This window comes from Alosa sapidissima, chromosome 10 (assembly GCF_018492685.1).
Source record: "Alosa sapidissima isolate fAloSap1 chromosome 10, fAloSap1.pri, whole genome shotgun sequence".
Classification (NCBI taxonomy): Eukaryota; Metazoa; Chordata; class Actinopteri; order Clupeiformes; family Clupeidae; genus Alosa; species Alosa sapidissima.
In genome coordinates, this window is record NC_055966.1 from 8,413,178 (window position 1) to 8,440,613 (window position 27,436).

General features: G+C 38.8%; 1 protein-coding gene and 1 long non-coding RNA gene across 2 annotated transcripts; both read left to right on the forward strand.

Moving 5' to 3' along the window:
• Window positions 1–5,766: 5,766 nt before the first annotated feature.
• LOC121720835 (1-phosphatidylinositol phosphodiesterase-like) lies at window positions 5,767–8,157 on the forward strand. Its single transcript, XM_042107298.1, has 3 exons — window positions 5,767–5,810; window positions 6,088–6,133; window positions 6,428–8,157. Exons 2-3 carry the CDS (start codon window positions 6,090–6,092, stop codon window positions 7,287–7,289), a joined length of 906 nt encoding a protein of 301 aa, XP_041963232.1. The 5' UTR covers window positions 5,767–5,810; window positions 6,088–6,089; the 3' UTR covers window positions 7,290–8,157.
• Window positions 8,158–19,649: 11,492 nt separating this feature from the next.
• On the forward strand, window positions 19,650–20,454 carry LOC121721383. The gene is made up of 2 exons (XR_006034815.1): window positions 19,650–19,705; window positions 20,362–20,454. It is a non-coding gene; the product is annotated as an uncharacterized LOC121721383 (long non-coding RNA).
• Window positions 20,455–27,436: the final 6,982 nt, after the last annotated feature.

Here is a 27,436-nt window from a genome sequence, read left to right on the forward strand (position 1 = left end):
TAGACTCTTTAAATTTTAACAAACAGGTCAGCAGTGTTGTGAGTGGGAGTTTTTATCATCTGAGAGATGTCGCTATGGTAAAAGCAGTTTTATCCCAAAGTGATTTCGAGCAAATTATCCATGCTTTTATCACTAGGCTAGACTACTATAAAATGTACTCTGTTTTAACCCATTCCAGCATGGCCAGATTGCAGCTGGTGCAAAATGTGGCGTATTGTGTGTAGATTGATGACATTTTTTTAAAATCCATTTTAAGATGAGTCTGAAAAATAACAAAATGTGGAAAACTTGAAAGGGTCTGAAAACTTTCCGGTTGCTCTATATTTCTTCAAATTGGAATTTAGAATTTAAAATGGAATTTTGCTCAATTTAGAAGTTTTAGATTTGTGCTTCAAAATTATCTAAATACTTCAAGTTGATTATAGATAATTGAATATTTCACAATTATCACAACCAACACCAAACAATGCACATATTCAATTCAATTTAATTTAATTTAGGCTAATTTAAAAATACACTCCGGTTGCTTACAATTGGACATTGCTATATCAAAGTAGAATTATACAAGTAGACAAAGGAGGGTTTGTTCTATATATAGGCTACAGTCTATGTGTCAAACAATCCGGTGCAACCAGGCCAGGACAGACATTTCAGAGAAGAAGAGAACCCCCGCCACCAACGCGTTGGTCCCCACGGAACCACCAGAGGAGACTGTAATCAACATCTCAGACGACCTGACGGATACAGAGAAAGCAGTAGCCTACTTCGGAAAGGACTCTCGTTTGCCCCATCTAACTATATTGACTCCTTCTCACTGAAAGTGGACTCGTTTACATTTTTTAGACAGCTACACTTGAAACATTTCTTTTCTAGGCCCAATGTCCTATTGAGTAACAGTATAAGCAAAAACCTTGATCAGTGAACCTATTAGAGAAGTGACCCCTTTCAAGAAGAAATCTAGGTTCCTGCCGTCTTCCAATTTAAATCCCACCATAGTCACTTTCAGTCAGCTAGTTGATCAAGATATGGGCAAACTAAACATGCTGCGCCCTTCCAAAAATAAAAACTTGACAAAATGTGAATTTGATGCGCTACGCTCCTTGGAATCTAGAGAGGACATTATTATTCGTCCCGCTGATAAGGGGGGCGCTGTTGTGGTCATGGGCTTAAAGAACTATAAGTGGTATATTGGAATTACTAAATGATGAAAAACACTACCAACCCCTTCCCTCTAATCCTACTTCTAGGATAAAAGAGTCGATTTATGAATATTGATGCATCTCATAAAAAAAGGTTGGATTACCGATAAAGAAAAGGCTTTCTATTAAGTGATCACCCGGATGTCCAGTATTTTATGGTCTACCTAAAATTCACAAATGACTCATTGACCCCCCTCTACGGCCCATTGTATCTGGCATAGGGAGCCTCACTGAGCCTCTCTCACAATTTGTTGATTTCTTTTTAAGACCGTATGTTCACAATCTACCATCATACCTTGGGGATACAACAGATGTTTTAAATCTTATAAATAATTGGAACTGTGAAAGCACTGATATCCTTGTGTCTTTGGATGTACAAAGTCTTTATACTTGCATACCCCACCACTACACGCAATGTAATTTTATCTTGCCAAACGTAGTGTTGATGTGTTTCCGCCATCAGAATTTCTTGTAAATTTGATCGAGATTATTCTTTCGAATAATTTCCAAATACTCTGATCAATTCTATCTACATCTACAAGGGACTGCAATGGGTAGTGCCTTTGCACCTTCATATGCATGCCTAGTGATGGGTTATTGGGAAGAAAAATGTATCCACAATACTGAAAACAACCCTTTCTACTCCAAAATATCATTATGGCGCAGATACATTGATGATGTCCTTCTGATAAGGGCACAATCCATGAGCTAAATAGTTTTTGATCTATGCCAATTCCACTGCAGATTATCTTGCTTTCACACTGGAGAATAACAACAAGTCCATTCACTTTTTAGACCTTACTATATCTAAGGACGAGAGCTAGGCTACACCCTACAATCCACAATTTACCGCAAACCACTTAGTCGGAATACTTTGTTAAGAGCGGACAGTAATCACCCGCCTCATTTAATTCGCAACATACCAGTGGGCCAGTTCTTGCGAAATTGTAGTACTACTACTGACTTCAATTTAACAGCAGCCAATCTAGCGCATCGTTTTGCACAACGCCATAGCTGCCAACTCTCACGCATTGGCCGTGAGACACACGCATTTGATTAGTTTCACACACTCACACGCCACACCCACGATTTCTCACGCTGAAGTGTCAACCCGGTCGGTCAGATGCCTGAAAAATGAGTTTAGCCTATAGATCTACCTGTTGAGCCACGGTTATGCTTTCAGAGACGGTGAGAGGGTTCGAGAGCACCCTGTGGAATTTTCTAAATTTTCTCTCATTTGCGATGCTACTTCAAAAGCCATCCCAGGCGCATTCCCCCGGCTTCAGGTAGGCCTATGCTTTGAGTATTTTTCACGCTGAAGTGTCAATGTGGTAGGTCAAATACCTGGCAGATGAGGTTCAACTAAACTAAACCTATACGAGCTATACGAGCAGAATCTAAGCTTTCCAATGATATTAGCGCCAAGTTGCTGTGATAAATGGTTCGCGAGAAAATTATCATTGAACCGACGTGCAATTTAGGCTAATCATATTTGCATTTTGCACACAGTGCACACCCATTACTCTCGGTTGTAATATCTCACTAACCCTTCACACAACATGTGGCAAACCTAATATCACAATAAACAGCAAACCGTACCGATATAAAGGATATAAAGCATGCCTCTGTTTTTGAAATTGCAACACATTTCTACATAGCCTCATTGGGGCGAAATTATAATGTATTCTAATGTAAACTATTTGTCAGTAGGCCTACATACATTTTTGTACTTTGCTCAGTAGATTATCCCACTATCATGGTTCTTATATTGTCAGGTTCCAGCCAATCCCACTTACACAGATGAATGAATATATTTATATTGCCATGCTTTCTAGTGACATTAATGCAAAAATATAAAGAAAATCAAATAAGGAGACACAAATATTGATATAAAGCCTGACATAAGCCATATGCAAACATTCACATCATGCAGATATGGGTACATCCTGAAAAAGGAATAGCCTGTAGGCTATGGCCATTACAATGACCAATATATTATCTTAAATGAACTAGCTGAAAAACACAGGTGACCACTTCTGCATAATTTCATGGAGTGCTGAACATTTCTGAACTGTGAAATGGACCATATGTTTTTGTGGTTGTGAACTTATTGCAATATCACCATAACTATTCCACCTGTGTATGCATGGTTATAATTCTGAAGTGCAAAATAGCTTAGGCTACAGCACAAATATTTCCATAAAAATAAGCAAGTCTGACCTCTGAATTTATTTTTAAAAGTGCACCAGATTGATGCATTTAAAAGTTAAAATATACAAACATTTCTTAAATTCTTACAAAACACCCACCCACTTTTTAAAATTGTTAGTTTGGACCACCCCACTATTGCCGTGCGAAATACCAGTGCTGTTTGTACGCCAAATAAATAATAACCTATAGGTTTATGTAAAACTCCCCATTAACAGCATCACGTCACTAACCACAGCTAGACTGCACAATGGTAGGCCTTCAAAAGCATGACATTTTCGCTTTAGTTTGATATTTAATTTACTTTATCCGCTTTCATGCGTTCATTGAACGTCCGCAGTGCTGTAATGGAAACCTTATTGCGTGGCCAAGTAGCCTATATATTCAGTTATTTTTAAATTATGCATGATTTACTTTTTATTAATTTCGTAGGCTGGCTTTATTTTGTTATATAGAAGTATCTAAATAACCTGGTAAAATGTACCAGAATTCAGGAAATTGCATCTAGTCCAAAAAAAAATTTTTTTGGACTAGATGCAAGTCCCCCCCCCCCTGAAATGTCCCACCCACTTTCAGAATGCCTCCATCGCCCATATGGTCCTAGCATTAGGCTAGATCCCTTTGATACCAATGTTAATTTAACTCTGGGACCCTGGTCCCTACACCTGAGAACCAATGTACTTTATTTTTACTGTACGGTATAATGCTGAACGAGCCAAACAAAAATTTCCGCAGCAAAATTTTGGTTGGCCCCACCAAATCTCACTCCAAGGTTTTTTGAAAAGTTGGCAGCCCTGCAACGCGGTTATGAGACTGATATTAACAAAGCATGGGGCAGGGCTTTAGATAGATCGCGCCTTACTGCTAAAGAAAAGAACGAAGCCACAAACAACATCTAGGCCATCTTTTTCCACTTGCTACACCCCAGCAGCGGGACACATAAAAAACATTATTCGCAAACACTGGCATGTACTAAAAAGTGACCCGACACTACCGGATATTTGCGCTGAGCCACCCAGATTTATATTTAGGCGCGCTCGTAACTTCCGCGATCGATTGGTCCACTCGGACATGACCACCCCACCTCCTACCACTTGGCTATCCTGCCCACCACAAGGTTTCTATAAATGTGGAAATTGTGCACAATGCTCAAATTCGTCCAACACAAAGTACTTCTCTCACCCTCGCACTGGCAAGACATTTCTTATCTCTTCATTTATAAACTGCAACACCACACACGTAATCTATCTTCTAAAATGTCCCTGTGGACTGGCTTATATAGGGCAAACATAACGCCAACTTAAAATACAGGTATCTGAACACAAGACCTAGCCTAGAAATCTAGACGCGCCTCTACATAAGACCGCCATTCGCACCCAAAACATATGCCATGGCGCGACATTACAAGGAGGCCAATCATGGTTCTCCGGCATCTTTGAGATTCTGGGGAATAGAGAAAATCACAGCCCCACCCAGAGGTGGTGATATTATTAAAAAGCTCCTGTGTAGGGAAGCTTATTGGATACATGCACTTGGCACTTTAGAACCTTTAGGCCTTAATGATGAATTAAATCTATCATGCTTTCTGTAAATGTTAAACTGTTAATGTTAAATGTTTCTCCCTATTATATTGTGAACTATGTATGCTTGTTTATACGTATGCCTGTTCGATCATTTTAATTACTTCTCTGGTTGGGCAATTTGCCTTTAATGACTTAATGTTGTGAGTGTAGCTCCTTGGAAGCTGTGGGTGTATCTTCAGGTAGCCAACGCCCCCTTTTATGCTCAATCACACCTGTAGGTAATCCTTATCAGGGCTTTACCCCCCATTCCTTCCAAGGACTCTGATGAAGATGTGACTACATCGAAACGTATGTTCTGCACCTTTTACTAAATAAATTAGAATTATACAACTTTCAACTTAATATTATCAAAAAAAGAGAGAAGGGAGTACATTACAAATACAAAACTTTCTAAACGTGGGGACCCATGGGCCTATACATTTCTAAACTGCATGCCTATTTCCAGGTTCACATTAGGCTCTATGGGCTGGCGAATATGTGCCTTTAGCTCTCCCTTTATTAAACTGTGATAAAATTTTGATGAAAAAGGGAAACCTTTAATATGATAATGATAGGCTAATGATATCGGCCAAGTATAGGGCCTCTAACAACACAACCAGAACGTCCATAACTAACTGCTTATATCCTAGTCCTACAAGCCTCCATTTTTTTATCTGGACAAATATGTGGCCAAGCCTCATGTCGTTGACCTTCACTTTAAGGTTGTTTAATAATTAATTCTCCTTGGACACACCCTTTTTCAAACACTGTTAAATACGTGTGAGCACCATCTTACAGCACACTAATTCAAAGCTTTGTTTGCCTACAGTCTTATGAGAAGGTAAGTCATGTTGTCAAAATAGTATTTGAGGTTAATTATTTAATATGCTGAGCCATTATGGGCCAACTTGGACATTTATGTCTTCTTTTGTTGACAGCTATTGGAACTAAATGTTGGATAACAGCTAAGCTATTTTGTGTAGTCAACAAACGATTAAAGAAAGTAAAAAATGATGGGCTTCCATTGGATATGGTTGTTATGGTTGCATAGCCTATTTGAATTTGATTCATTTTATCAAGTAAGCTGTGAGTAACTTGGATTTATGCGCAAAACCCAGATATGAACAACGTCATTTGGAAGGTTCTTTTTGTCTCATTGCTCATGTAAGTAACCTATGAACGATGGAGGTATGAATTATATTTGGCTACAAAGACATGAGTTGAATGAGAAATGCTAAAAACAGAACTATAATTATATTATTCACCTTATTGAAATTAATGTTAGAATTCATAGTTAATATTTGCTATTAGTTGGTGCATGAACAAAATCAAGATAAGCTTATCACTATCGGAAATTCACAGTTCTTTATCAAACAATCTGTTCCATAAACACCTTCAAGTCCTTGATGAGTGCTCCAAGATCCTAGAAAAAAAATAACCCAGTGTTTGATCTCACAGGACATTTGAGCACATGAGCTGCAGTGAAGACCAATCATTTAATGACGCCTCAGTGCTTAGACTACCACAATCATATCGCATTGACTGGATGAGATCCATTGATGACAACAAGTTGATCTCTGACATCACCATTCCCGGCACCCATGACACCATGGCCCTTCACGGTGGCCCGGCTGCAGAATGCCAGGCCTGGTCATTGGCAGATCAGCTAAGGGCAGGCATACGCTATCTGGATCTCCGGGTGTTTGCCTTTGACCATAAGCTCTACATCATGCATGGTGTGATTTATCAGCACACTACATTTACTGATGTGCTGAGCACTCTTCGGGACTTTCTAAAGGAGTACAGGAGTGAAGCTGTTTTCGTGAGGGTAAAACCAGATGGCCAACTGTTTGATAAAGATGAGGTTGAGGGGTTGGTTGAAAAGCTCATTGTTGGTGATGAAGATTTCTGGGTTGAGTCAGCTATACCAAGGATGGGTGAGGTTAGAGGCAAGATTGTGTTACTGCAGAAAGACAGCTTTAAGTTAGGTATTCCAATTCTGGGTACTGACAAGAAGGGTGACTACGAGGTTACCCACATTCCTGAGAAAGAGCGTATGATCGAGACACATTTGAAAGAGGCTGAGGGAGCCTGTGGTGGTGGGGATTATGTTGTACTGTCTTACTCCAGTGGGACTGGCATTGGCACACTGGAGGGCATGTTTTTAACGCCAAAAAGAGTAGCTGAGAAAATTGATCCTTGGTTCTATGGCTATCTGAATAAGCTTGACCCAGAAAAGGGATCCTGTTTTGGCATCATTGCCATGGATTTTCCTGGCTTAAACCTCATACAAACTGTGATCAACCTAAATACATTTTAGATGTTATACCAAATGTGTAATCACTAATCAAATCTATGCAGAATATAATATATAATCAAAAGACTGCATTGTAGTCAGCATATGTTGCACAAATACAAATCCATTTGCATGATTTTAAACCGTGAGAACCTTTCAATCAAATAGCTTATCCTCTAATAAAGTGATAGTTGAGGGCACTCTTGGAATGTGATTTAAAACATCAATTGTTGTTTATTCAGGGAAAACTGACTGAGCATTAAGCTCTTTTACAGCAATGCCCTGTGTTTACAAACAAAGAGAATCAAACAAAAACAATTATGTAGACAGATGAAGACACAAATAAACAAATAGACCCAAAAATACAATAGATAGAGCGGCGTGACTCGCCAGCATAACTGTAACTCAGAACACTTATTTTAAATAAGGCTAACAAATAATAATAAAATGTTTAAAAAAAAAAAAAAACTAAACAGATGTTGTTTAACTCAAAGTTGTATCAACACTTTATCATGGCCAGTTTGTCATGTATTGTGTATGGTGACATTCCTGATGATTTCTTATGAAAAATCATGACAGAGTGAAAAACTGTGATTATTAAATAAAGACTTTTGTGACACACACTAAATGTCCCATTTATTGCAATCTGTTTGTTCCAATTTTGAAAATTGAATGTCTGTCATTTCTGTAGCTCTAATTTCTGTAACAATGTATTTTATATCTGAGATCTATAAGAGATCTTGGACCATTTTAAGATGGTATTCAAAATAAATATTCTAACAACAAGTATACGTAACAAATAACCACAGTTTTGAAAACGAACGTTAAGGGTTGTTTTAAGGACATGTTTGTGCATGCCCATAGCCAGCCACTCTGAAATAGTCAAAGGCGATTGAAAACGAGTCAGAAAGTCAAAACAGGACCCATCGTCAAAATTTCGGTGTTCACCACTCTAGTTCATCCAAAACAAACCAGAAAAGGGACTCAAAGTGCTAAATACCGGAATTATCCTTTAAGACATATCACATGACATAACCCTTGCTTATTTGACTGATGGGCCCCATTTAGATATCAGGGATGGAGGACATAGCGACTTCACGCAGAAGCTTGGCCTTCAGGGCCCCGACAGACCTGATCAGTTATCCATCCCTGGATGGAGATGATAACAATAAAAAAAAAGAAGTTTGGTTAAATTAACAGTCTGCTCAGTGCAGAAGGCAAGAAATGTCATTGGGTCTGTGTAAAAAGATGCTAACCAGGTCCTAGAAACATGTATGTACTATAATGTGACCAGCAATATAGAGAAGAAACAAGTACAGCCTCAATGTTCCAGAGAGGTCTTAAAAAAACATCTGTTTAGATACACTACTTTTGTTATCATGAATATTAAAACTTTTTAAACGTGGGGACCCATAGGCCTATACATTTCTAAACTTTGGTGTGCCTATACTCAACATTTCCAGGTTCACATTAGGCTGGCGAATATGTGACTTTAGCTCTCCCTTTATTGTCACTTTGCATGTGCAACTGGCAACTGTGATGAAATTTTGATGAAAAAGGGACATCTTTAAAATGATAATGATAGGCTAATGATATCACCCCTATCAACACAACCAGAACGTCCATAACTAACTGCTCATATAGCCTATACAAGCCTCCATTGTTTTTATCCGAGGACATACTGTATATGTGGCCAGGCCAGGTCATTGATCTTCAACTAAGGTTGTTTAATCATTAATTCTCCTTGGACACACCCTTTTTTCAAACACTGTTAAATAAATACTGGTGTGACCACAATCTTACAGCAAATAATTCAAAGCTTTGTTTGCCTAATATGCTGAGCCATTGTGGGCCAACTTGGAAAAACTATTAAAGAAAGTTAAAAAAAATGATGGGCTTCCATTTACATTGATGTTATGGTTGCATAGCCTAAGTTTGGTTAAGTTAACAGTCTGCTCAGTGCAGAATGTTAAGGCAAGACATTTTTACAGATACATTTATCATGTGAATATCAAAATATTTTGGTGGCAGCTCCTGGTAGAGATGGGCTACGGTCAAACTTTTATTTTAATTAAATCTTTACTTTTTGTAACAGTGGTTAAGTTCTGTGCAACTCTCACTCTCTTTCTCTCTCTCTCTCTGTCTCTCTCTCTCTCTCTCTGGAGATCCTATATCCTATTATCCTTTAAATGCGCAGTCAGGGATTTCGCAGGAAGTCACATTTGTTTGTGTTTATGTGTAGCTCACACAGAGGTGGACAAAGTACACAATTCCTTTACTTAAGTGAAAGCATAGATACGCCTTGTCAAATATTACTACAAGTGAAAGTTGCTAAGTCAGATTTTTATTTAAGTTGAAGTACACAAGTACTTGCTTTGAAAAATATTTTAGTATTCAGAAGTAAAAATAATGTAATGTTTATTTGGCCATTAATAGGGTATACATCCTTTGGTTGGTCATAGGACTAGAACAGAACTTTAGTTTCTTACATCCAACAAAAAATATTTTACCTATTTGTAACTTTGCGACTGTTCAAATGGATGCAATAATATAATTATAATTATTATATATATATATATATATATATATATATATATATATATATATATATATATATATAATTATTTATTCTCTGTTCACAAATCTAAAACATTTCCACCACTGAATACAAAACCAGACAACTCAACTAGATTGTCCTCTTCATCCTCTCCCGCTTGTCAATTTGTAACTTGCAACTTTTGTGTATGCTTATGTGCGTGCCTGTGTGTGTGTGTACATTTAGTGTGTGTATGTTAATTTATCTCCATCTCCTATAGAGCCTGACCAATATGCAATATGGGATTTTGAAGGCTGATAAACTACCGATTTCGATATTTGAGTCATTCAAAAACTGATAAGTGATATATCGGCCGATAGTAATTTTTAATAAAAGTTTTAACATGTGTAGCACCCCTCTACTCTACTTAATAAAAATAATGTAGCCTACTTTAAAGTAAAAGGAGGTGCTTCTATAGGTTACTGTTAAGTTTAGGCCAGGCATTAAGGGGGGAGTAAATTGACAAGGACACCAGTATGTAAAATGTTATAAATAAATAATGCAGGTTTATTAAATGCAAGAATATCTTTTCTCTATGAGAAAAGAAGAGGAAATATTAGTAAATAGAAAATAAATAGTAAATAAATACAAAACCCTATTAAATAATAAAAGAGCTCTTAAAAATTCAAAGTATCAAAAACTCAAATGTCCAAAACAAAAGAAATACCCGGGTAGGTGGTGTGAGTGTACAATGTCAGTGTATGTGTGAAGGCTTATCTGTGTCCAGGGAACAGATCCAAGGGACAACATTGTAAAGACGGTCCTGGACAAACATGACAATGTGGGTCCTGGACCAACATTGTAAAGACGGTCCTGGACAAACATGACAATGTGGGTCCTGGACCAACATTGTAATGACGGTCCTGGACAAACATGACAATGTGGGTCCTGGACCAACATTGTAAAGACGGTCCAAGACCAACATGGCAACATCGCTCCAGGACCATGTACAAACAAAAGCTAGTGCTTTAGCCTATTACCAAGCTACATTAGTAGTCCAAAAGTGTGCTCCTTAGCAAGTGAACTAACATAACACCAGCTTGGCACTTCACATAGTTGCATGCTGCACCTACCTATTAGCAAGCTAATTTGGTAGCATAAATGTATGTTCCCTAGCCTAGCCTCTAACATAATAACAGTGGCACCAAGATTGCTAAATGAGCTTCAAAGCTACTTCAACTACTGTATCCCTTCGAAATAAGTTATTTAAAAGATGCATAGCCACTGAATTACCTATTAGGAAGCTAATGTATTACAGTAAATGTATTGTCCCTAGCCTGGCAGCTAACATTAGACAAACATGGAACCAAGTCAACTAAAATGAAAATAAAAAAAATCTAAGGTGCATATATTCAGATTCCACTCGGAATTACTTTATTTTACAACTATTTTACACACAAATATGCAAGGACCTACCCTTATTGAGATACAAGTATGTGATCCACTGGTTGTTTCTGGAGGGAAATTTCAAAATGGCAATGGGAGAAGCAGAAGACTCACATTGATGACATCACAAGGCTGTGATTGGTTAAAGAGTTGTTGGTCCAGGACCGTCTTTAGAATGTTGGTCCAGGAACAACTCTTACTTGAACAAATCATGGTCACCCTGATGACATCACAATGGACTAATTAACTTGATTTGCACCTGTATCAACTTCCAGCTGCTCATATAGGCCCCATCAAAGAATCAGTTCAACTGATTGCACCTGTATCAACTGCTTTCTGCTGAACTAGGCCAACTCTCTCTGTGTCTCTCCATTCTACAAGGATATAAGGCACATTTCATCCAACTTTCTATCCATTCATCCTCTTCAAACCATTCACTCATCCACCCATTAAACTATCCATCAACATCCATTCAACTTTCTGTCTATCAACATCCATTACACTATCTACATTTTTTAAACTATATACTCTGTCTCAGGCTTTAAGCATACAATATGGCTCTATTAAGACTGCCGTTAAACAATTAGAATCCTAGGCCAGGTGGCCAGGCTATATTAAACCTCATCTACCTAGTTCAGTCATTCCAACTATATTAAACCTTATCTACCTAGTTCAGTCATTCCAACTATATTAAACCTTATCTACCTAGCAAATAATTTAACCTTTTACACTATCCACCTATTTAACTGTTTAGTCATTCCAACTATATTAAACCTCATCTACCTAGTTCAGTCATTCCAACTATATTAAGGGGCCGTTTATACGAGAATGATTGCGAAGGAAGACGACAAAATATTTTATCATAAGTGCCTTTCGTTTACACGGCGACCCCGCCATCGGGGCTTGAAGACGCAAAAATCTGAAGACTCCTTCCAGAGTGTAGAGTTTTGAAAACGACCCGGGTTGCGTCTCCGTCTAAATGGCTAAACCATCTAAACTGTCAAATTAGAATGTCTGCGAGTGACGTATCAGGATTCTATCACTCCACCACCCAGCGTTCTGGAATGCATATCCAATCGAATATCACATACTCTTGCGTCTATAAACAAAGATTTCCCCCTGAGAATGCTCGTCTATACACAAATTAAAAAATGAAGACGCGACGCCACTTCTGCGTCTTCTCTTTTCATCGTCACCGTATAAACGTAGCCTAAATCTCATCTACCTAATAATTTAACCATTTAAACTATCCACCTATTTAACTGTCCATGTCATTCCAACTATATTAAACCTCGTCTACCTAGCAAATAATTTAACCTTTTAAACTATCCACCTATCTGTTCAGTCATTCCAACTATATTAAACCTCATCTACCTAGTTCAGTCATTTCAACTATATTAAACCTCATCATGTTGGTTGCCAATTAGCACATCATCTTTTTTAACAATATATTTCACACCATATGTTTTGTATTTTCATGCACTGGTAATTCCCTGGAATTGCATTTTCTAGTTGTTATTCTTCTTCCGACCAAATTTGACGTTCAAAGGCTCTAAAACCACTGAACCGTTCGACGTCATTTAACCATTCCTACAAAGGTCTTGTAACGGAGATTTGTTCTATGTTTTTTCACATTTGTGAACTTTATACTTTTTTAGATATTTATGATAAAATAGCAAGAAATTCTCATAGAGTTAACATTGACCGCCATGGCGGCAACTTTTAGCATTATGACGTGACCTGCAGCTGAAAACAATCAACAGCTGAACGCGAGCTACTAGGCCTACTACCACTGGAGCTGTGAATCTTCTGAACGTCTTCGCCTGCTGTGCTGTGGTCACTTTATTTGCTCGTAAAACTCTCATTCAGAGGCACATTTCTCTAATTACAGACAAGGTAAGTGTTCCGGTTTTTGGTATTGGAGTCATTTATGTCATCAAATATTATGTTATGTAATGTTAAGTTGTATGAAATGATGGGTCACAAATAGATAAACTAACGTTATAACGTTAGGTCATGTTAACGTTATAACGTTAGGTAACGTTAACGTTAGTGAAATAGTTAACGTTAGCACCTTGCTACATTGATGATATTTAAGGAAACCCACTGTTAATCAACGTAAATATGTCGTCAACTTTACAGTGACCGGTTAGCTGTAGGTTTCGATAGCTAACGACAATCAAACGTAACGCACTAACGTTACATTTGTTATTAGGCTAACCAGCAGCGTTTTAACTATAACCAGAGCCCGTCTGTCTTCTCTGCTAGAACGTTAATGTAGGCCTACAGATAGGCCTACTAATGGCTCTGGTTCTATTCAACATCAGGTCACTTTCCACAGGTTTATAGAATCAAGCACCTAGAATAGATTATGAATGCAGACTACATGGTGCTTGATTAGGCTATACTGTGTGAAGGGACCTGATGAAACCCATGATGTGTTTCATTCATTGCATGAATAACGTTACTCATTGTTGATGGTCATAACGTTATAGCTTCTACCTTTCACATTTAGTTAAAGCTAACAAATATGTTACTGTTTTTATTTTACCAAATTTTTAACGTTGTACACCGCTTGTTTGTGTATCAAATAGGCCAGGCCTACACTATCACGGTATGCTATCGTTCGTCTATTGTTTCGTCAGGTCCCTTTCCACAGGTGTACATAACACCTAGGTTATGAATGCATTGGTGCTTGATTAATACTCCTGTGGAAAGGGACCTTATGAAAGCCATGAATAGGCTACTGCTAGGAAATGGACCATATCATTTAAGTCTTGTTAAAACACACTACAGAAGTTGAGCTGTACCGTTTGTGTTGTCAACATACGCTACAATAGTATGTTTACTTGGCTTACTCATTTCTGCATTGTTCTGGTCTATAAATTAAAGTGTAGCCTGGCACGTGAATCAAGCTTTCCAGTTGTAGTACATAGTAATCTGTAGAAGAAAATGTTGCTCACAGACCTAGCAAGCTGTTTAAGTTATAGCAGTTGGTTATCAAGATACTTAGTATCAGAATGATCTGTCCTTACTCATATGATTATTAACAGCAACAACTAAGCTATTTATGTTTCGCAAATTGAAGTAAAATACTACTGCTAAATAACAACAGCAGGCTTACAACCTCAGAACAGTATGCTTGTGTTTGTGTTTGTCTGTGTCTAAATTGTCTTTATTGCCACAGGGTCTGAGCTCCAGGGTGAGTAGTGTATAATGACTTTATCCTAAGCTTTATTTTCATAGGAATGTGTTCAAACCAAAATCTTATAAAACAATGCTTACATTTTACAATACACCGTACATATCCTAACTTATGAATCCATGTCGTTGGATTCATTATGCATTTATTTTTACTCTATCCTTGTTCTATGTGCAAAGCATGTTTCTGTTTTTTTTCCCCCCAGAACCTATATGCTCAGCATTTTAGCGCATCATGAAGATACAGGTATGTAACATACGACAGGTAAGTTACATTATATTTAATTTTCAATGATATTAATGAGTACCTTGTTCGCCAATATGCATAATAGAGCCATGTATAGATTTTTAAGTTTGCAGGAAGGTGGGGTATGTACTAATGTATGTTAAATGACACCTACTAGTGATAGGCTTTCAGAAAAAATGTAGTTTGTATAGGAGAAATTGGTTTGCCTTTTGAATTGGAGCTCAAAATGGGTCATGTGTGTACCTCGTTCGCCAATATGCATAATAGAGTCATGTATAGATTTATGTTGTCCAAAGATTGCAGGAAGGTGGGGTATGTACTAATGTATGTTAAATGACACCTACAAGTGACAGGCTTTCAGAAAATACATGGTTTGGATACGTGAAATTGCTTTTCCTTTTAATAGGAGCTCAAAATTTGTCATATTTGCACCTTTTTTTAAAGTATTAACCTGCCATGTAATGCACTTTGGGTCAACTCCTGTTGTATTTAAATGTGCTATATAAATAAAAGTGACTTGACTTGATTTGTTGACTTGACTCTATTGATTGTGTTATTATGACCGCCGCGCAGCGAAGCGGCGGTCATATAGGTTTAGTCAGATTTTTTATTTTTTTTTTTTTTTTTTTTCGCATGCCCAAATTTCCGTCAATGATTCCCGGGACACTGAAAGACCGGGGTACACGAAACTTGGTGGGCATGTAACCCCACATGGATAGCATGGAACCATCGTTTTTCGTTTTGATCTGTAGCCCCCCCACTGGACTGGACCCCCCGAAAGGAGGGTAGGGCAGACACAGTTTTCTGTGAATATCTCGAAAACCGTAGGGTTTAGGAGGACCATTTTTTTTTTGTATGTTGATCTCAAGGGGCCATGTCAACCCATTCCATAACCACTCATTTCATGTATAGCGCCACCTAGTTAAACACAAAAAAGTAAAAATGAGGTGTTGTAATTGTAGGTATCTGTGACCTAACATAGTCAAAACTGCACGAAATTGGAATTGTAGGATCATTATGACACCCTCTGTATGCACGCCAAGTTTTGTGGAATTCCATTCATGGGGGGCCACACAATAAATTAATTTATGTTACTATACACCAACTGGCCTGTAGGTGGCCGGAGACAGTTTTCTGTGAATATCTCGATAACCGTAGGGCCTAGGAGGTCCACCTTTTTTATGTATGTTGGTCTTAAGGGGGCATGTCAACCCATCCCATTACCACTTATTTCATGTATAGCGCCACCTAGTTAAAAATTAAAAAGCAAAAAATTAGGTGTTTTCATCACAATATCTCTGGCTGACAAGGTCAAAACTGCACGAAATTAAAAGTGTAGGATCATTATGACACCCTCCGAATGCATGCCAAGTTTTGTGTACTTTCGTTCATGGGGGGCCTTACAATAAAATAATTTATGTGTACATTTAGTGACGTACACCAACAAGGATTCCCGGGACACTGAAAGACCGGGGTACACAAAACTTGGTGGGCATGTACCCCCACATGGATAGCATGGAACCGTCATTCTTCGTTTTGATCTGTAGCCCCCCCGCTGGACTGGACCCCCCGAAAGGAGGGTAGGGCAGACACAGTTCTCTGTGAATATCTTGAGAACTGTAGGGCCTAGGATGACCAATTTTTTCCGTATGTTTGCCTCCAGGGGTCATGTTAACCCATTCCATGTGCACACATGTGCATAAACAGATACACACGCACACACATACATTTACAGTAATCATACGTATGACACATACTCACACAGTAGACATATGTACGCATGCATGCACATGCACAAACACACATACGCAGGCAAACACACAAGCACGCACATACACACACACACACACACCCACACACATAAACATAAATTTGTACACGCACACATGCACATAATTCAAGAATTTTTCCCGTCATCTACTCCCTGAATTTTTGGTCATTGATACCCGGGACACCGAACCACCGGGGTACATGAAATTTGGTGGGTATGTAGCCCCACTAGACTTTTACGGAAAAATTTAATTTCGTCCCCGGGGACCACCACCAGCCCCACCCCCCGGGCTGGGCCCCCCGAACTGCAAAAAAAACAAACAGTTTTTCCTAAATAACTACCTGAACCGTGGCACTGAGGATGAAGAATCTTTTATGGTATGTTGGTCTCAAGGGCCCACATCAACCTGGCTCATAATCACTCATTTGTGATTTGCACCCCCACCCCCCGGTAAAAAATGAAAATGCAATATTATTCTGCTTTAATTGCCCCTATCTTCAGTTAAGATGTTCAGAACTGCACCAAATTGTATGTGTATGATTTACCTGGCATTCTCTGGGGGTATGCCAAGTTTCGTAGAATTTCATCCATGGGGGGGTCTAAAAAAATTAGGTTATGTGTACATTTAGTGACTGTACACTCATTGGCCTGTAAATGGCGGTGCACACATATACACATGCACACACACAGGCACCCACATACTATCGGTATTAGAACGGCCGATACATAATTACAAATTCAGTAGGATTAAAAGAAAGCCAAAATAAATATTCATCATCATCATCATGGCTGCATTTTCAGTATTGGCGATAAGTAGTCGTTTGTCCACTAGATGGCGCATCGTTGCAGTGAGACGTAATTTTGTTGGAAGTTAAAAGTGGGTTGGAAAAAACAATGGACGCTTCCTACAAGGACTGTAATTTACCTCAGCGGACATCTAATAAGAATAGGACGATGTTCACATGAAGTGTAATTCCCATTTCTTCTTGAAGCCGAAATAAATCTGAGGATATTTATCGGACATGCTTGGTTTTTACTGCAGGTACGTTAATCTTGTAATATCAATAAGGACCTAGGTAATGTTACCGTTAGCGTTAGTTGAGTGATGGAGGCATTTGATTGATTGCATTTGTAGAAAACTATAAATGCGGTTATACCAAGCAAATTGATAGCAGCACTGTTTGTATCTTTCGACTGTCATTTATTGCACGTGCTACAAAATCATTCTGTGCAATGGAAGATTTACCAACGTTACACCGGTCTGATACAGTTTTGCCTATACATGCGTGAGACTGAGACGCCTGTTTATTTTGTTTTAAGTGCGTGCATGGTGTGAGAGGGGAATCGATGTGCTTTGATTACAGCTTGGTAGTTGTAGTCTTGTGAAATTTAAAAGCACGTGTGTGTGAAGTATCCAAACAATGACACCTTCATTTCATTATGGCTGCTTTAGCAACACACCTTAAGCTACTGTGTAGTGGGGTCCCATCTAGAAGTGGCTACTTCATTCGCGCTTTCCTTGACTCATGGAGCTGCTTGAATGTTATTACAAATTTTCGCCACGATATGGCAGTTTAAGTCCGCTTGATACTGTAAGGCGTAAGCCATTGGTTTCCAAAGGAGATTTTATTTGTGTCGCCAGCATAGCCTATTGACAATTTATGGTGTAAATAGGCCTACCTTATAATCCTACCTGTAGCTTAGGGAAGCTAACAGCTTTCTATTAGGATCTAGTTTGTTAGTTACCGTTTTGTCATAACTCCCTGTTGCATTTTTGCATTTAGAATAGCCAGAGCGTGTATATCTCAATCGGAAAATTAAACAATATCGGGTGCCTATGGACTAGGCTGGGCGAACCCAGCCTGATCTGCCCGCTATTTATTTTTTGATTTCTTAAAAGATTGAGCTTGGTCTGATGAAAGCCAGACTAGCCATGGACCTCAGTTACACAATGCAAGGGAACATGAATCAGCCTATATTTGCACGAACAATAACGGACAAAAGCTCTTCAACTTTGGCCCGTTAAAATGTGTATGAACAGTCTAGCGACGCATTTCATCAAGGCCCATTTGGACATGTCAGTTATTTGCACCACTGGTTAGATGTAAAACAGCATTTCGTTTCAGACTAGGCTACTGTTACTTAATTTGTGCATTAACAATAACGTTTCAGACTACTGTTACTTAATTTGTGCATTGACAATAAAGTATTACATGAACTAAAGATGACTAAAATCTTATGTAGAAGAAGAAACATTCACAAAAAATCCATCCATCCAAAAATTACCTTTGTTTTTGATAGCTGTTGAAAACGGCATAAACGGCATTGTTATAAATACACAATACATAAATAAATAAATAAATAAATAAATAACATTATGCTGATACCTTTTGCTTTTCCCAAATACAATGTAGCCTACAGGTGGAAGTGACCTTTCATCAATCCAGTTGCAATGGATGAACTGTGATTAACTGCCCTACTTGTGATTGTTTAGAGATTTTAAAGGTTTTATAACAATGCTACATCTTCTTTGGCTATTCTACAATCTATTCACCTTTTCAGCACCAGTAGGCTACTTTCTGTGCAGCCGCACACACACACTCAGGCATGCCAAACAAGCATACACAAAAGTTTCAAGAGTGGGGGATGGAGTAAAATATGGAGACAAATTGAAGTGTGATTTATTTTCGCGGAAAGGATGTACAGGACTGAGCGGCGGTCATATTTTGTACCGCTATGCGGTACATCTAGTTATATTTGATATAGGCCTAAGCAAATTCCTTGTATGTGAAATTCTTAATAAACCTGATTCTTACCATTTTTATTATTATGATTATTATTATTGTTACTACTACTGTTGCTACTATCACTCTAAAAAATGATTCATGAGGTTAGTAGATAAAACTTAAAATGAAGAACATTTTCGACATAAAAAAATTAAGTTTGCTACTTGTACATGTATAGGTGAGTTGACAACTTATTTTAAGGAGTTTGTCATGCTGAAAAAGAAAGAAAGCTGTCTCAACTTATTAATATTTGGATTTTCAACACACAGTCTTGCTTTCACCTAACAATAGATAAGTATTAAGTTACTGAAACTTGTAAATCTCGTGACCAAACTTATAAAGCTGATAACACAACTATCGTTTATCGATAAACGTTCAGAACCTTCCAGACCACGCCTGAGAAGTAACAGAAATTATGACACAGGATCCTGTAGCCTGCATCGAACATCAAAGGTACGTGAAAGTAGTCTAGCCTACTATTTTTGTGTTTGTTTTAAAAGAAACAGCTATCAAACTACGGCACACAGTGCATCAAAATCATTGTCACGTGACACTACATATGAAATTAATGTTACAGCTTGCCCTTTTGCTGAATATTTGAAAATATGGATTTAGCTAGCTGTCTACAGACAGTTAGCTATCATGTCTTCCAAGCTAGCTGCTGCTTGCACGGTAATTAAACCATTTGAAAAGATTACTTTAGCTGGCATCTTCAAAGTTACCTGCAGCCTGCCTTTTGATAATTTGGAGTTAGTAAAGGTAAATTTAGCTGTCTGGTGTCTTCAAACTTCACCGTGGCAGCTGTATTCAGCACTTTATTGTGCTGAATACAGCTGTACATTAGTATTGTTAGTTCTAACACTGCACGTGTTTGAGAATCATATTTGGTCGTCCTAGTTAAGCCTAACATTGTCACTATTTATGAAGGATTGTGGGCCATTTGACATTCTTAGCTTAACCTGAACATAATAGGTAGGCCAACATTTATTTATGTTTTGAAGTTTGAGAAATATTCTGTGTCAATCCCTGCAAACCACGTTGTAGATTTTGTTCATTTTGTTGTTTGTCTTGAGGTAAATTTTCTAACATTGTGCCTTTCTTTTATACAGATAAATGACGAATTCAGACGGATCTCTACATTCATTCATTGCACAACTGGACCAGTTGCCATTGCTTTAAAAATAAACAATGCTTTCAGAAAATTTAAATCTGTGTGCTTTTATTCAGACAGAAGTGAAGTAAGTTACTATAACTTAAAAAGATCCATGCAAATTGTTACCTTAATTTTTTTAAGTAATTTCAACTCAAGTTGTTTTTGAGTAAATATTGTGAGACTTTTATAGTGAGAAGAACTCAATTAGTTTAGCACAATCAACCTGATTTGTCCTCTAAAAGCTTAATTAAGTTGAACCAACTTAATTATATTAATTTGATCATATAATATAATTCAGTTGTTCTAACTATATAAGTATCACAATATTTACTCAAAAACGGCTCGAGTTGAAATTACTTAAAAAGATCCATGCAAATTGTTACCTCAGTTTTTTTAAGTTTAGCCAGTGTATTATTATGACGGCGGCGGTCATATAGGTTTAGTGAGATTTGTTTTTTTTCTTTTTTTTTTTTTTTTCTTTTTCGCATGCCCAAATTTCCGTCAATGATTCCCGGGACACTGAAAGACCGGGATACACGAAACTTGGTGGACATGTAACCCCACATGGATAGCATGGAACCATCGTTTTTCGTTTTGATCTGTAGCCCCCCCGCTGAATTGGACCCCCCGAAAGGAGGGTAGGGCAGACACAGTTTTCTGTGAATATCTCGAAAACCGTAGGGTTTAGGAGGACCATTTTTTTTTTGTATGTTGATCTCAAGGGGCCATGTCAACTCATTCCATAACCACTCATTTCATGTATAGCGCCACCTAGTTAAACACAAAAAAGTAAAAATGAGGTGGTGTAATTGAAGGTATCTGTGACCTAACATAGTCAAAACTGCACGAAATTGGAAGTGTAGGATCATTATGACACCCTCTGTATGCACGCCAAGTTTTGTGGAATTCCATTCATGGGGGGCCACACAATAAATTAATTTATGTTACTATACACCAACTGGCCTGTAGGTGGCCGGAGACAGTTTTCTGTGAATATCTCGAGAACCGTAGGGCCTAGGAGGTCCACCTTTTTTTTGTATGTTGGTCTTAAGGGGGCATGTCAACCCATCCCATTACCACTTATTTCATGTATAGCGCCACCTAGTTAAAAATTAAAAAGCAAAAAATTAGGTGTTTTCATCACAATATCTCTGGCTGACAAGGTCAAAACTGCACGAAATTAAAAGTGTAGGATCATTATGACACCCTCCGAATGCATGCCAAGTTTTGTGTACTTTCGGTCAATGGGGGCCCTACAATAAAATAACTTATGTGTACATTTAGTGACGTACACCAACAAGGATTCCCGGGACACTGAAAGACCGGGGTACACAAAACTTGGTGGGCATGTACCCCCACATGGATAGCATGGAACCGTAATTTTTCGTTTTGATCTGCAGCCCCCCCGCTGGACTGGACCCCCCGAAAGGAGGGTAGGGCAGACACAGTTCTCTGTGGGCAGACACAGTTCTCTTTTATGGTATGTTGGTCTCAAGGGCCCACATCAACCTGGCTCATAATCACTCATTTGTGATTTGCACCCCCCCCCGGGTAAAAAATGAAAATGCAATATTATTCTGCTTTAATCGCCCCTATCTTCAGTTAAGATGTTCAGAACTGCACCAAATTTTATGTGTATGATTGACCTGGCATTCTCTGGGGGTCTGGGGGTATGCCAAGTTTCGTAGAATTTCATCCATGGGGGGTCTAAAAAAATTAGGTTATGTGTACATTTAGTGACTGTACACTCATTGGCCTGTAAATGGCGGTGCACACATATAAACATGCACACACACAGGCACCCACGTACTATCGGTATTAGAACGGCCGATACATAATTACAAATTCAGTAGGATCAAAAGAAAGCCAAAATAAATATTCATCATCATCATCATGGCTGCATTTTCAGTATTGGCGATAAGTAGTCGTTTGTCCACTAGATGGCGCATCGTTGCAGTGAGACGTAATTTTGTTGGAAGTTAAAAGTGGGTTGGGGAAAAACAATGGACACTTCCTACAAGGACTGTAATTTACCGCAGCGAACATCTAATAAGGACAGGACGATGTTCACATGAAGTGTAATTCCCATTTCTTCTTGAAGCCGAAATAAATCTGAGGATGTTTATCGGACATGCTTGGTTTTTACTGCAGGTACGTTAATCTTGTAATATCAATAAGGACCTAGGTAATGTTACCGTTAGCGTTGGTTGAGTGATGGAGGCCCATTTGATTGATTGCATTTGTAGAAAACTATAAATGCGGTTATACCAAGCAAATTGATAGCAGCACTGTTTGTATCTTTCGACTGTCATTTATTGCACGTGCTACAAAATCATTCTGTGCAATGGAAGATTTACCAACGTTACACCAGTCTGATACAGTTTTGCCTATACATGCGTGAGACGCCTGTTTATTTTGTTTTAAGTGCGTGCAGGGTGTGAGAGGGGAATCGATGTGCTTTGATTCCAGCTTGGTAGTTGTAGTCTGTGAAATTAAAAAGCACGTGTGTGTGAAGTATCCAAACAATGACACCTTCATTTCATTATGGCTGCTTTTAGCAACACACCTTAAGCTACTGTGTAGTGGGTCCCATTTAGAAGTGGCTACTTCATTCGCGCTTTCCTTGACTCATGGAGCTGCGTGAATGTTATTACAACTTTTCGCCACGATATGGCAGTTTAAGTCTGCTTGATACTGTAAGTCGTAAGCCATTGGTTTCCAAAGGAGATTTTATTTGTGTCGCCAGCATAGCCTATTGACAATTTATGTTGTAAATAGGCCTACCTTATAATCCTACCTGTAGCTTAGGGAAGCTAACAGCTTTCTATTAGGATCTAGTTTGTTAGTTACAGTTTTGTCATAACTCCCTAATGCATTTTTGCATTTAGAATAGCCAGAGCGTGTATATATCAATCTGAAAATTAAACAATATCGGGTGCCTATGGACTAGGCTGGGTGAACCCAGCCTGATCTGCCCGCTATTTATTTTTTGATTTCTTAAAAGATTGAGCTTGGTCTGATGAAAGCCAGACTAGCCATGGACCTCAGTTACACAATGCAAGGGAACATGAATCAGCCTATATTTGCACGAACAATAACGGACAAAAGCTCTTCAACTTTGGCCCGTTAAAATGTGTATGAACAGTCTAGCGACGCATTTCATCAAGACCCATTTGGACATGTCAGTTATTTGCACCACTGGTTAGATGTAAAACAGCATTTCGTTTCAGACTACTGTTACTTAATTTGTGCATTGACAATAAAGTATTACATGAACTAAAGATGACTAAAATCTTATGTAGAAGAAGAAACATTCACAAAAAATCCATCCATCCAAAAATGACCTTTGTTTTTGATAGCTGTTGAAAACGGCATGGGACTGACAGAGATGTTTTTGTTTATAAATACATAAAAAATAAATAAATAAATAACATTATGCTGATACCTTTTGCTTTTCCCAAATACAATGTAGCCTACAGGTGTAAGTGACCTTTCATCAATCCAGTTGCAATGGATGAACTGTGATGAACTGCCCTACTTGTGATTGTTTAGAGATTTTAAAGGTTTTATAACAATGCTACATCTTCTTTGGCTATTCTACAATCTATTCACCTTTTCAGCACCAGTAGGCTACTTTCTGTGCAGCCGCACACACACACTCAGGCATGCCAAACAAGCATACACAAAAGTTTCAAGAGTGGGGGATGGAGTAAAATATGGAGACAAATTGAAGTGTGATTTATTTTCGCGGAATGGATGTACAGGACTGAGCGGCGTTCATATTTTGTAGTTTTTTAGAGTGTAGGCCTACTACTACTATTAGGCTATTATTATTATTATTATTATTATTATTATTATTACTATTAGAACCACATTCCTCCCATTACCCACATTGCATTTTGTTAAATCTTTTTCTCATCTGACGTCAGCTCTCCAGTGGCAAGGTAGGTTGTATGCTAACGTGTTTTGTGTAATCTTAATAGTAGTCAATAGTGGTTAAGGAGCTGGTAAGGTAGTTGAAACAACTCTACTAGGTTGTGTTGTATTGGTCTGATATTATACATGATCAGAATTATTTTGAGGATTAAACAACTCTTTAGTGCATTGCTGGTATTGTTATCATTAGCTTTTGACATAGCGTTAGCGCTCACTAACAAACATTAAGGTTAGCTATCCTTAGCTGCTACCAATTGATTACTTTATTTATAATCAGTAGAAAGGAATTAAGCTTACACTTACACTAACTTTTTCTTTTTCATGTATATATATGACCACCTAACTGGTAATCTTGCTGATTGTGGCTCCTTACTCCTCTCTCTCCTACTCAAGCGAGTAGGACGCATTTCACACTGCTCCTGCTTCACCTATCCTTTTAGCAATTTCCACTCTTTTTCATTCTTTTATTTCATTTACAAGATAGTTTAGCAAAAACAGTGAAACCAGTACATTTAAATCTGAAACTTTAGTGGTTAGTTTTTTACTTTAAATGAGCCAGCCAAGTCAACGAGCAAAAACTGAACGGCAATTCACCTTGAAGTTGGATTAAAACAAAATGCGCTCCTCCGGCCAGAGACCCAGGAGATCATGCCGAAAATGTACTGAGCTAGAACAGAGGATTTCTACTTTGGAATCAAAGATGCATGCCCTTCCATCAATGACAGATGAACTACGAGAGGCATCTCATGAAGTGAGTACAGCAACTACTGGAAATGCAAAGAATGTAACCCAGCAGTCTAATATCACTGCTAATAGAGCAGATGAATGCATCGACCTCACAAAGGGAAATGTGAGTACAGAGCCTTGGCACAGGCAAGGTGCCAGACCAAAAAACAAAAAACGTAATACAAGAACTGTAATTACCTCAACACCAGTAAATTCAGATGTTAACTTCAGGCCTCGTATCAGAAATACAGACAGATCAGCAAACTACTGTAACAGGGCTTGTGGTCCTAAGGGAACCCCACAGCCCCTAACACTATGGAACAGATTTGAATGCCTCCGGGACGTGAGAGAGGAATTTCCCAGGGAACAGACCCAAAGCAGGCAGCGATCAAACCACAACAATAGAAATATGGGCACAGACAAGAAGCAGCACTCGACACCTATTCATCCCACAACCCTCGTTCTAGGCGACTCTGCTGTGAGACATATAAATGGGGAAAGGATGATTGTATGTTGTTTCCCAAATGCTTCAGTGTCTGACACAAAAAACAAGCTTGCAGAACTGGTGTCAAAATATGCAACTATTAAGCGCATCATTGTGCATGTTGGAGCAAATGACATCTACAGAGAACAGCTGTATGTCAAAGAAGATTTCAAGGAACTTTTCTTGGCCCTATATGAGCTTGGAATCAGTGGCCCACTCCCAGCAGAGGGAAGCTTTGTATTTTCCAGACTATTCAGTTTAAACACCTGGCTCGCAAAAACATGCTTTTCAGTTGGGATGAATTTTATTGACAATTTTAACCTTTTTTGGAATCGCAGGGAATACTTCAGACCAAATAGCACAGAGCTGAGTTGGACTGGGGCCAAGATCTTAACCGAATACTATTACCTCTCTCTCCTGCACCCAACATTTTTTCTGCCAACCTTGAGCCGAGCCTCTGATAAGTGCTCAGTGGCCATACAGACGGAACAAGCGGATGACCTCAACAACTCAGCTAAACCAAAACACTCTGCACAGGCTGAAACAGAGATATGCCCAACCTCCCCTGCTGTGGGGCCCTCTGATAACCACCCACTAGCCTCCACTGAAATGCAGACCTTGGAGAAACATAAACAACCAGCTCAACAATGCCAAGCCATGTCCACTGGACAAGATAAGATGGGTGCTGCTAAAATGACTCAAAGTCAATCACTGGCGTCAAACTCCCTGGAATCTCAGCAAACAAATGGATGTGATGAGCATGAGGAGATAGCACCTATCAAAGCTGCTGAGAGGATATCAGAAAGGAAGGGTCATGTTGTAACACCAGTACCAATACCCCTCCCCACCTCCGTCGTCTCCTTGTCACCACAAAGACACAACAACATGGAATACACTACTGGAATACATGTTGAAAGCGGAGCATCTGCAACAAACTTCCCAGAACCTCAGCAGGCAGATGGAGACTCTGGATCAATTTTCAACCCCAACCTCCTTGATTTCCCATCACCACCCACACCCAATCACATCCCCACCCAATCAAACTCCCCAGGCCACACAAACCCCCCTAATCTCCCATCACCATCCCCACCCCGTCATCCCACCACCCACTCAAACTCCACAGGATCCCCTGAATACCCATCACCATCCCCACCCAAGCACATGATGTTCCCTGCAAGAATGGAGAGACTGCTACCAGTAGCCATGCAGAGTTTTACTAGCCCAAGATCATTAGCACCAAAGAAGCGAAGGGCACCTCCACCCCCTCGCCCTCCCCCTCCCCGTTTAGAAGGATCTCTTAAGCAGCAGCAACCTCTTAGTTCATTTTCTCAGCCGGCATATAGCATGGAATGTGCAGTGGAAAATACAGATGGCAGCAGCAAGGGACAATTATATGATGACTGTATTGCATGATATTCTCAGGGTCCCTGCAATATAAATGGTACTGACAGTAGTTTTGAGAACATGCCGGGACCCAGTAAGCCCATGACATTCTCTATTCCTGTATTGACAAGAAATAGAACACAAATGCATCGAGCTTATAGGGTAAACCAGTCCAATCTCCTACCCGTACCACATCAACCTCAGATTTCCCCCATGGATCATATTTCCCCAACACTTACAGCACTTACAACAGAAAGTTAAGGACAAACAGAAAGCACCATGGAGGCAAAATCCAGCAGTTAAACTTCTAAAAAGAGAGTGTAGGAAGACTGAAAGAAAATGGCGTAAATACAAACTTCAGATCCACTATGAAATCCATAAAGAGATGCTCCGCACATATAACTCTGAAATATGCAAAGCAAGACAGTCTCTCTTTTCTAACATTATCAATAGAAGTTCAAATAACACTCGTATTCTATTTTCAACTGTTGATAAGTTAACA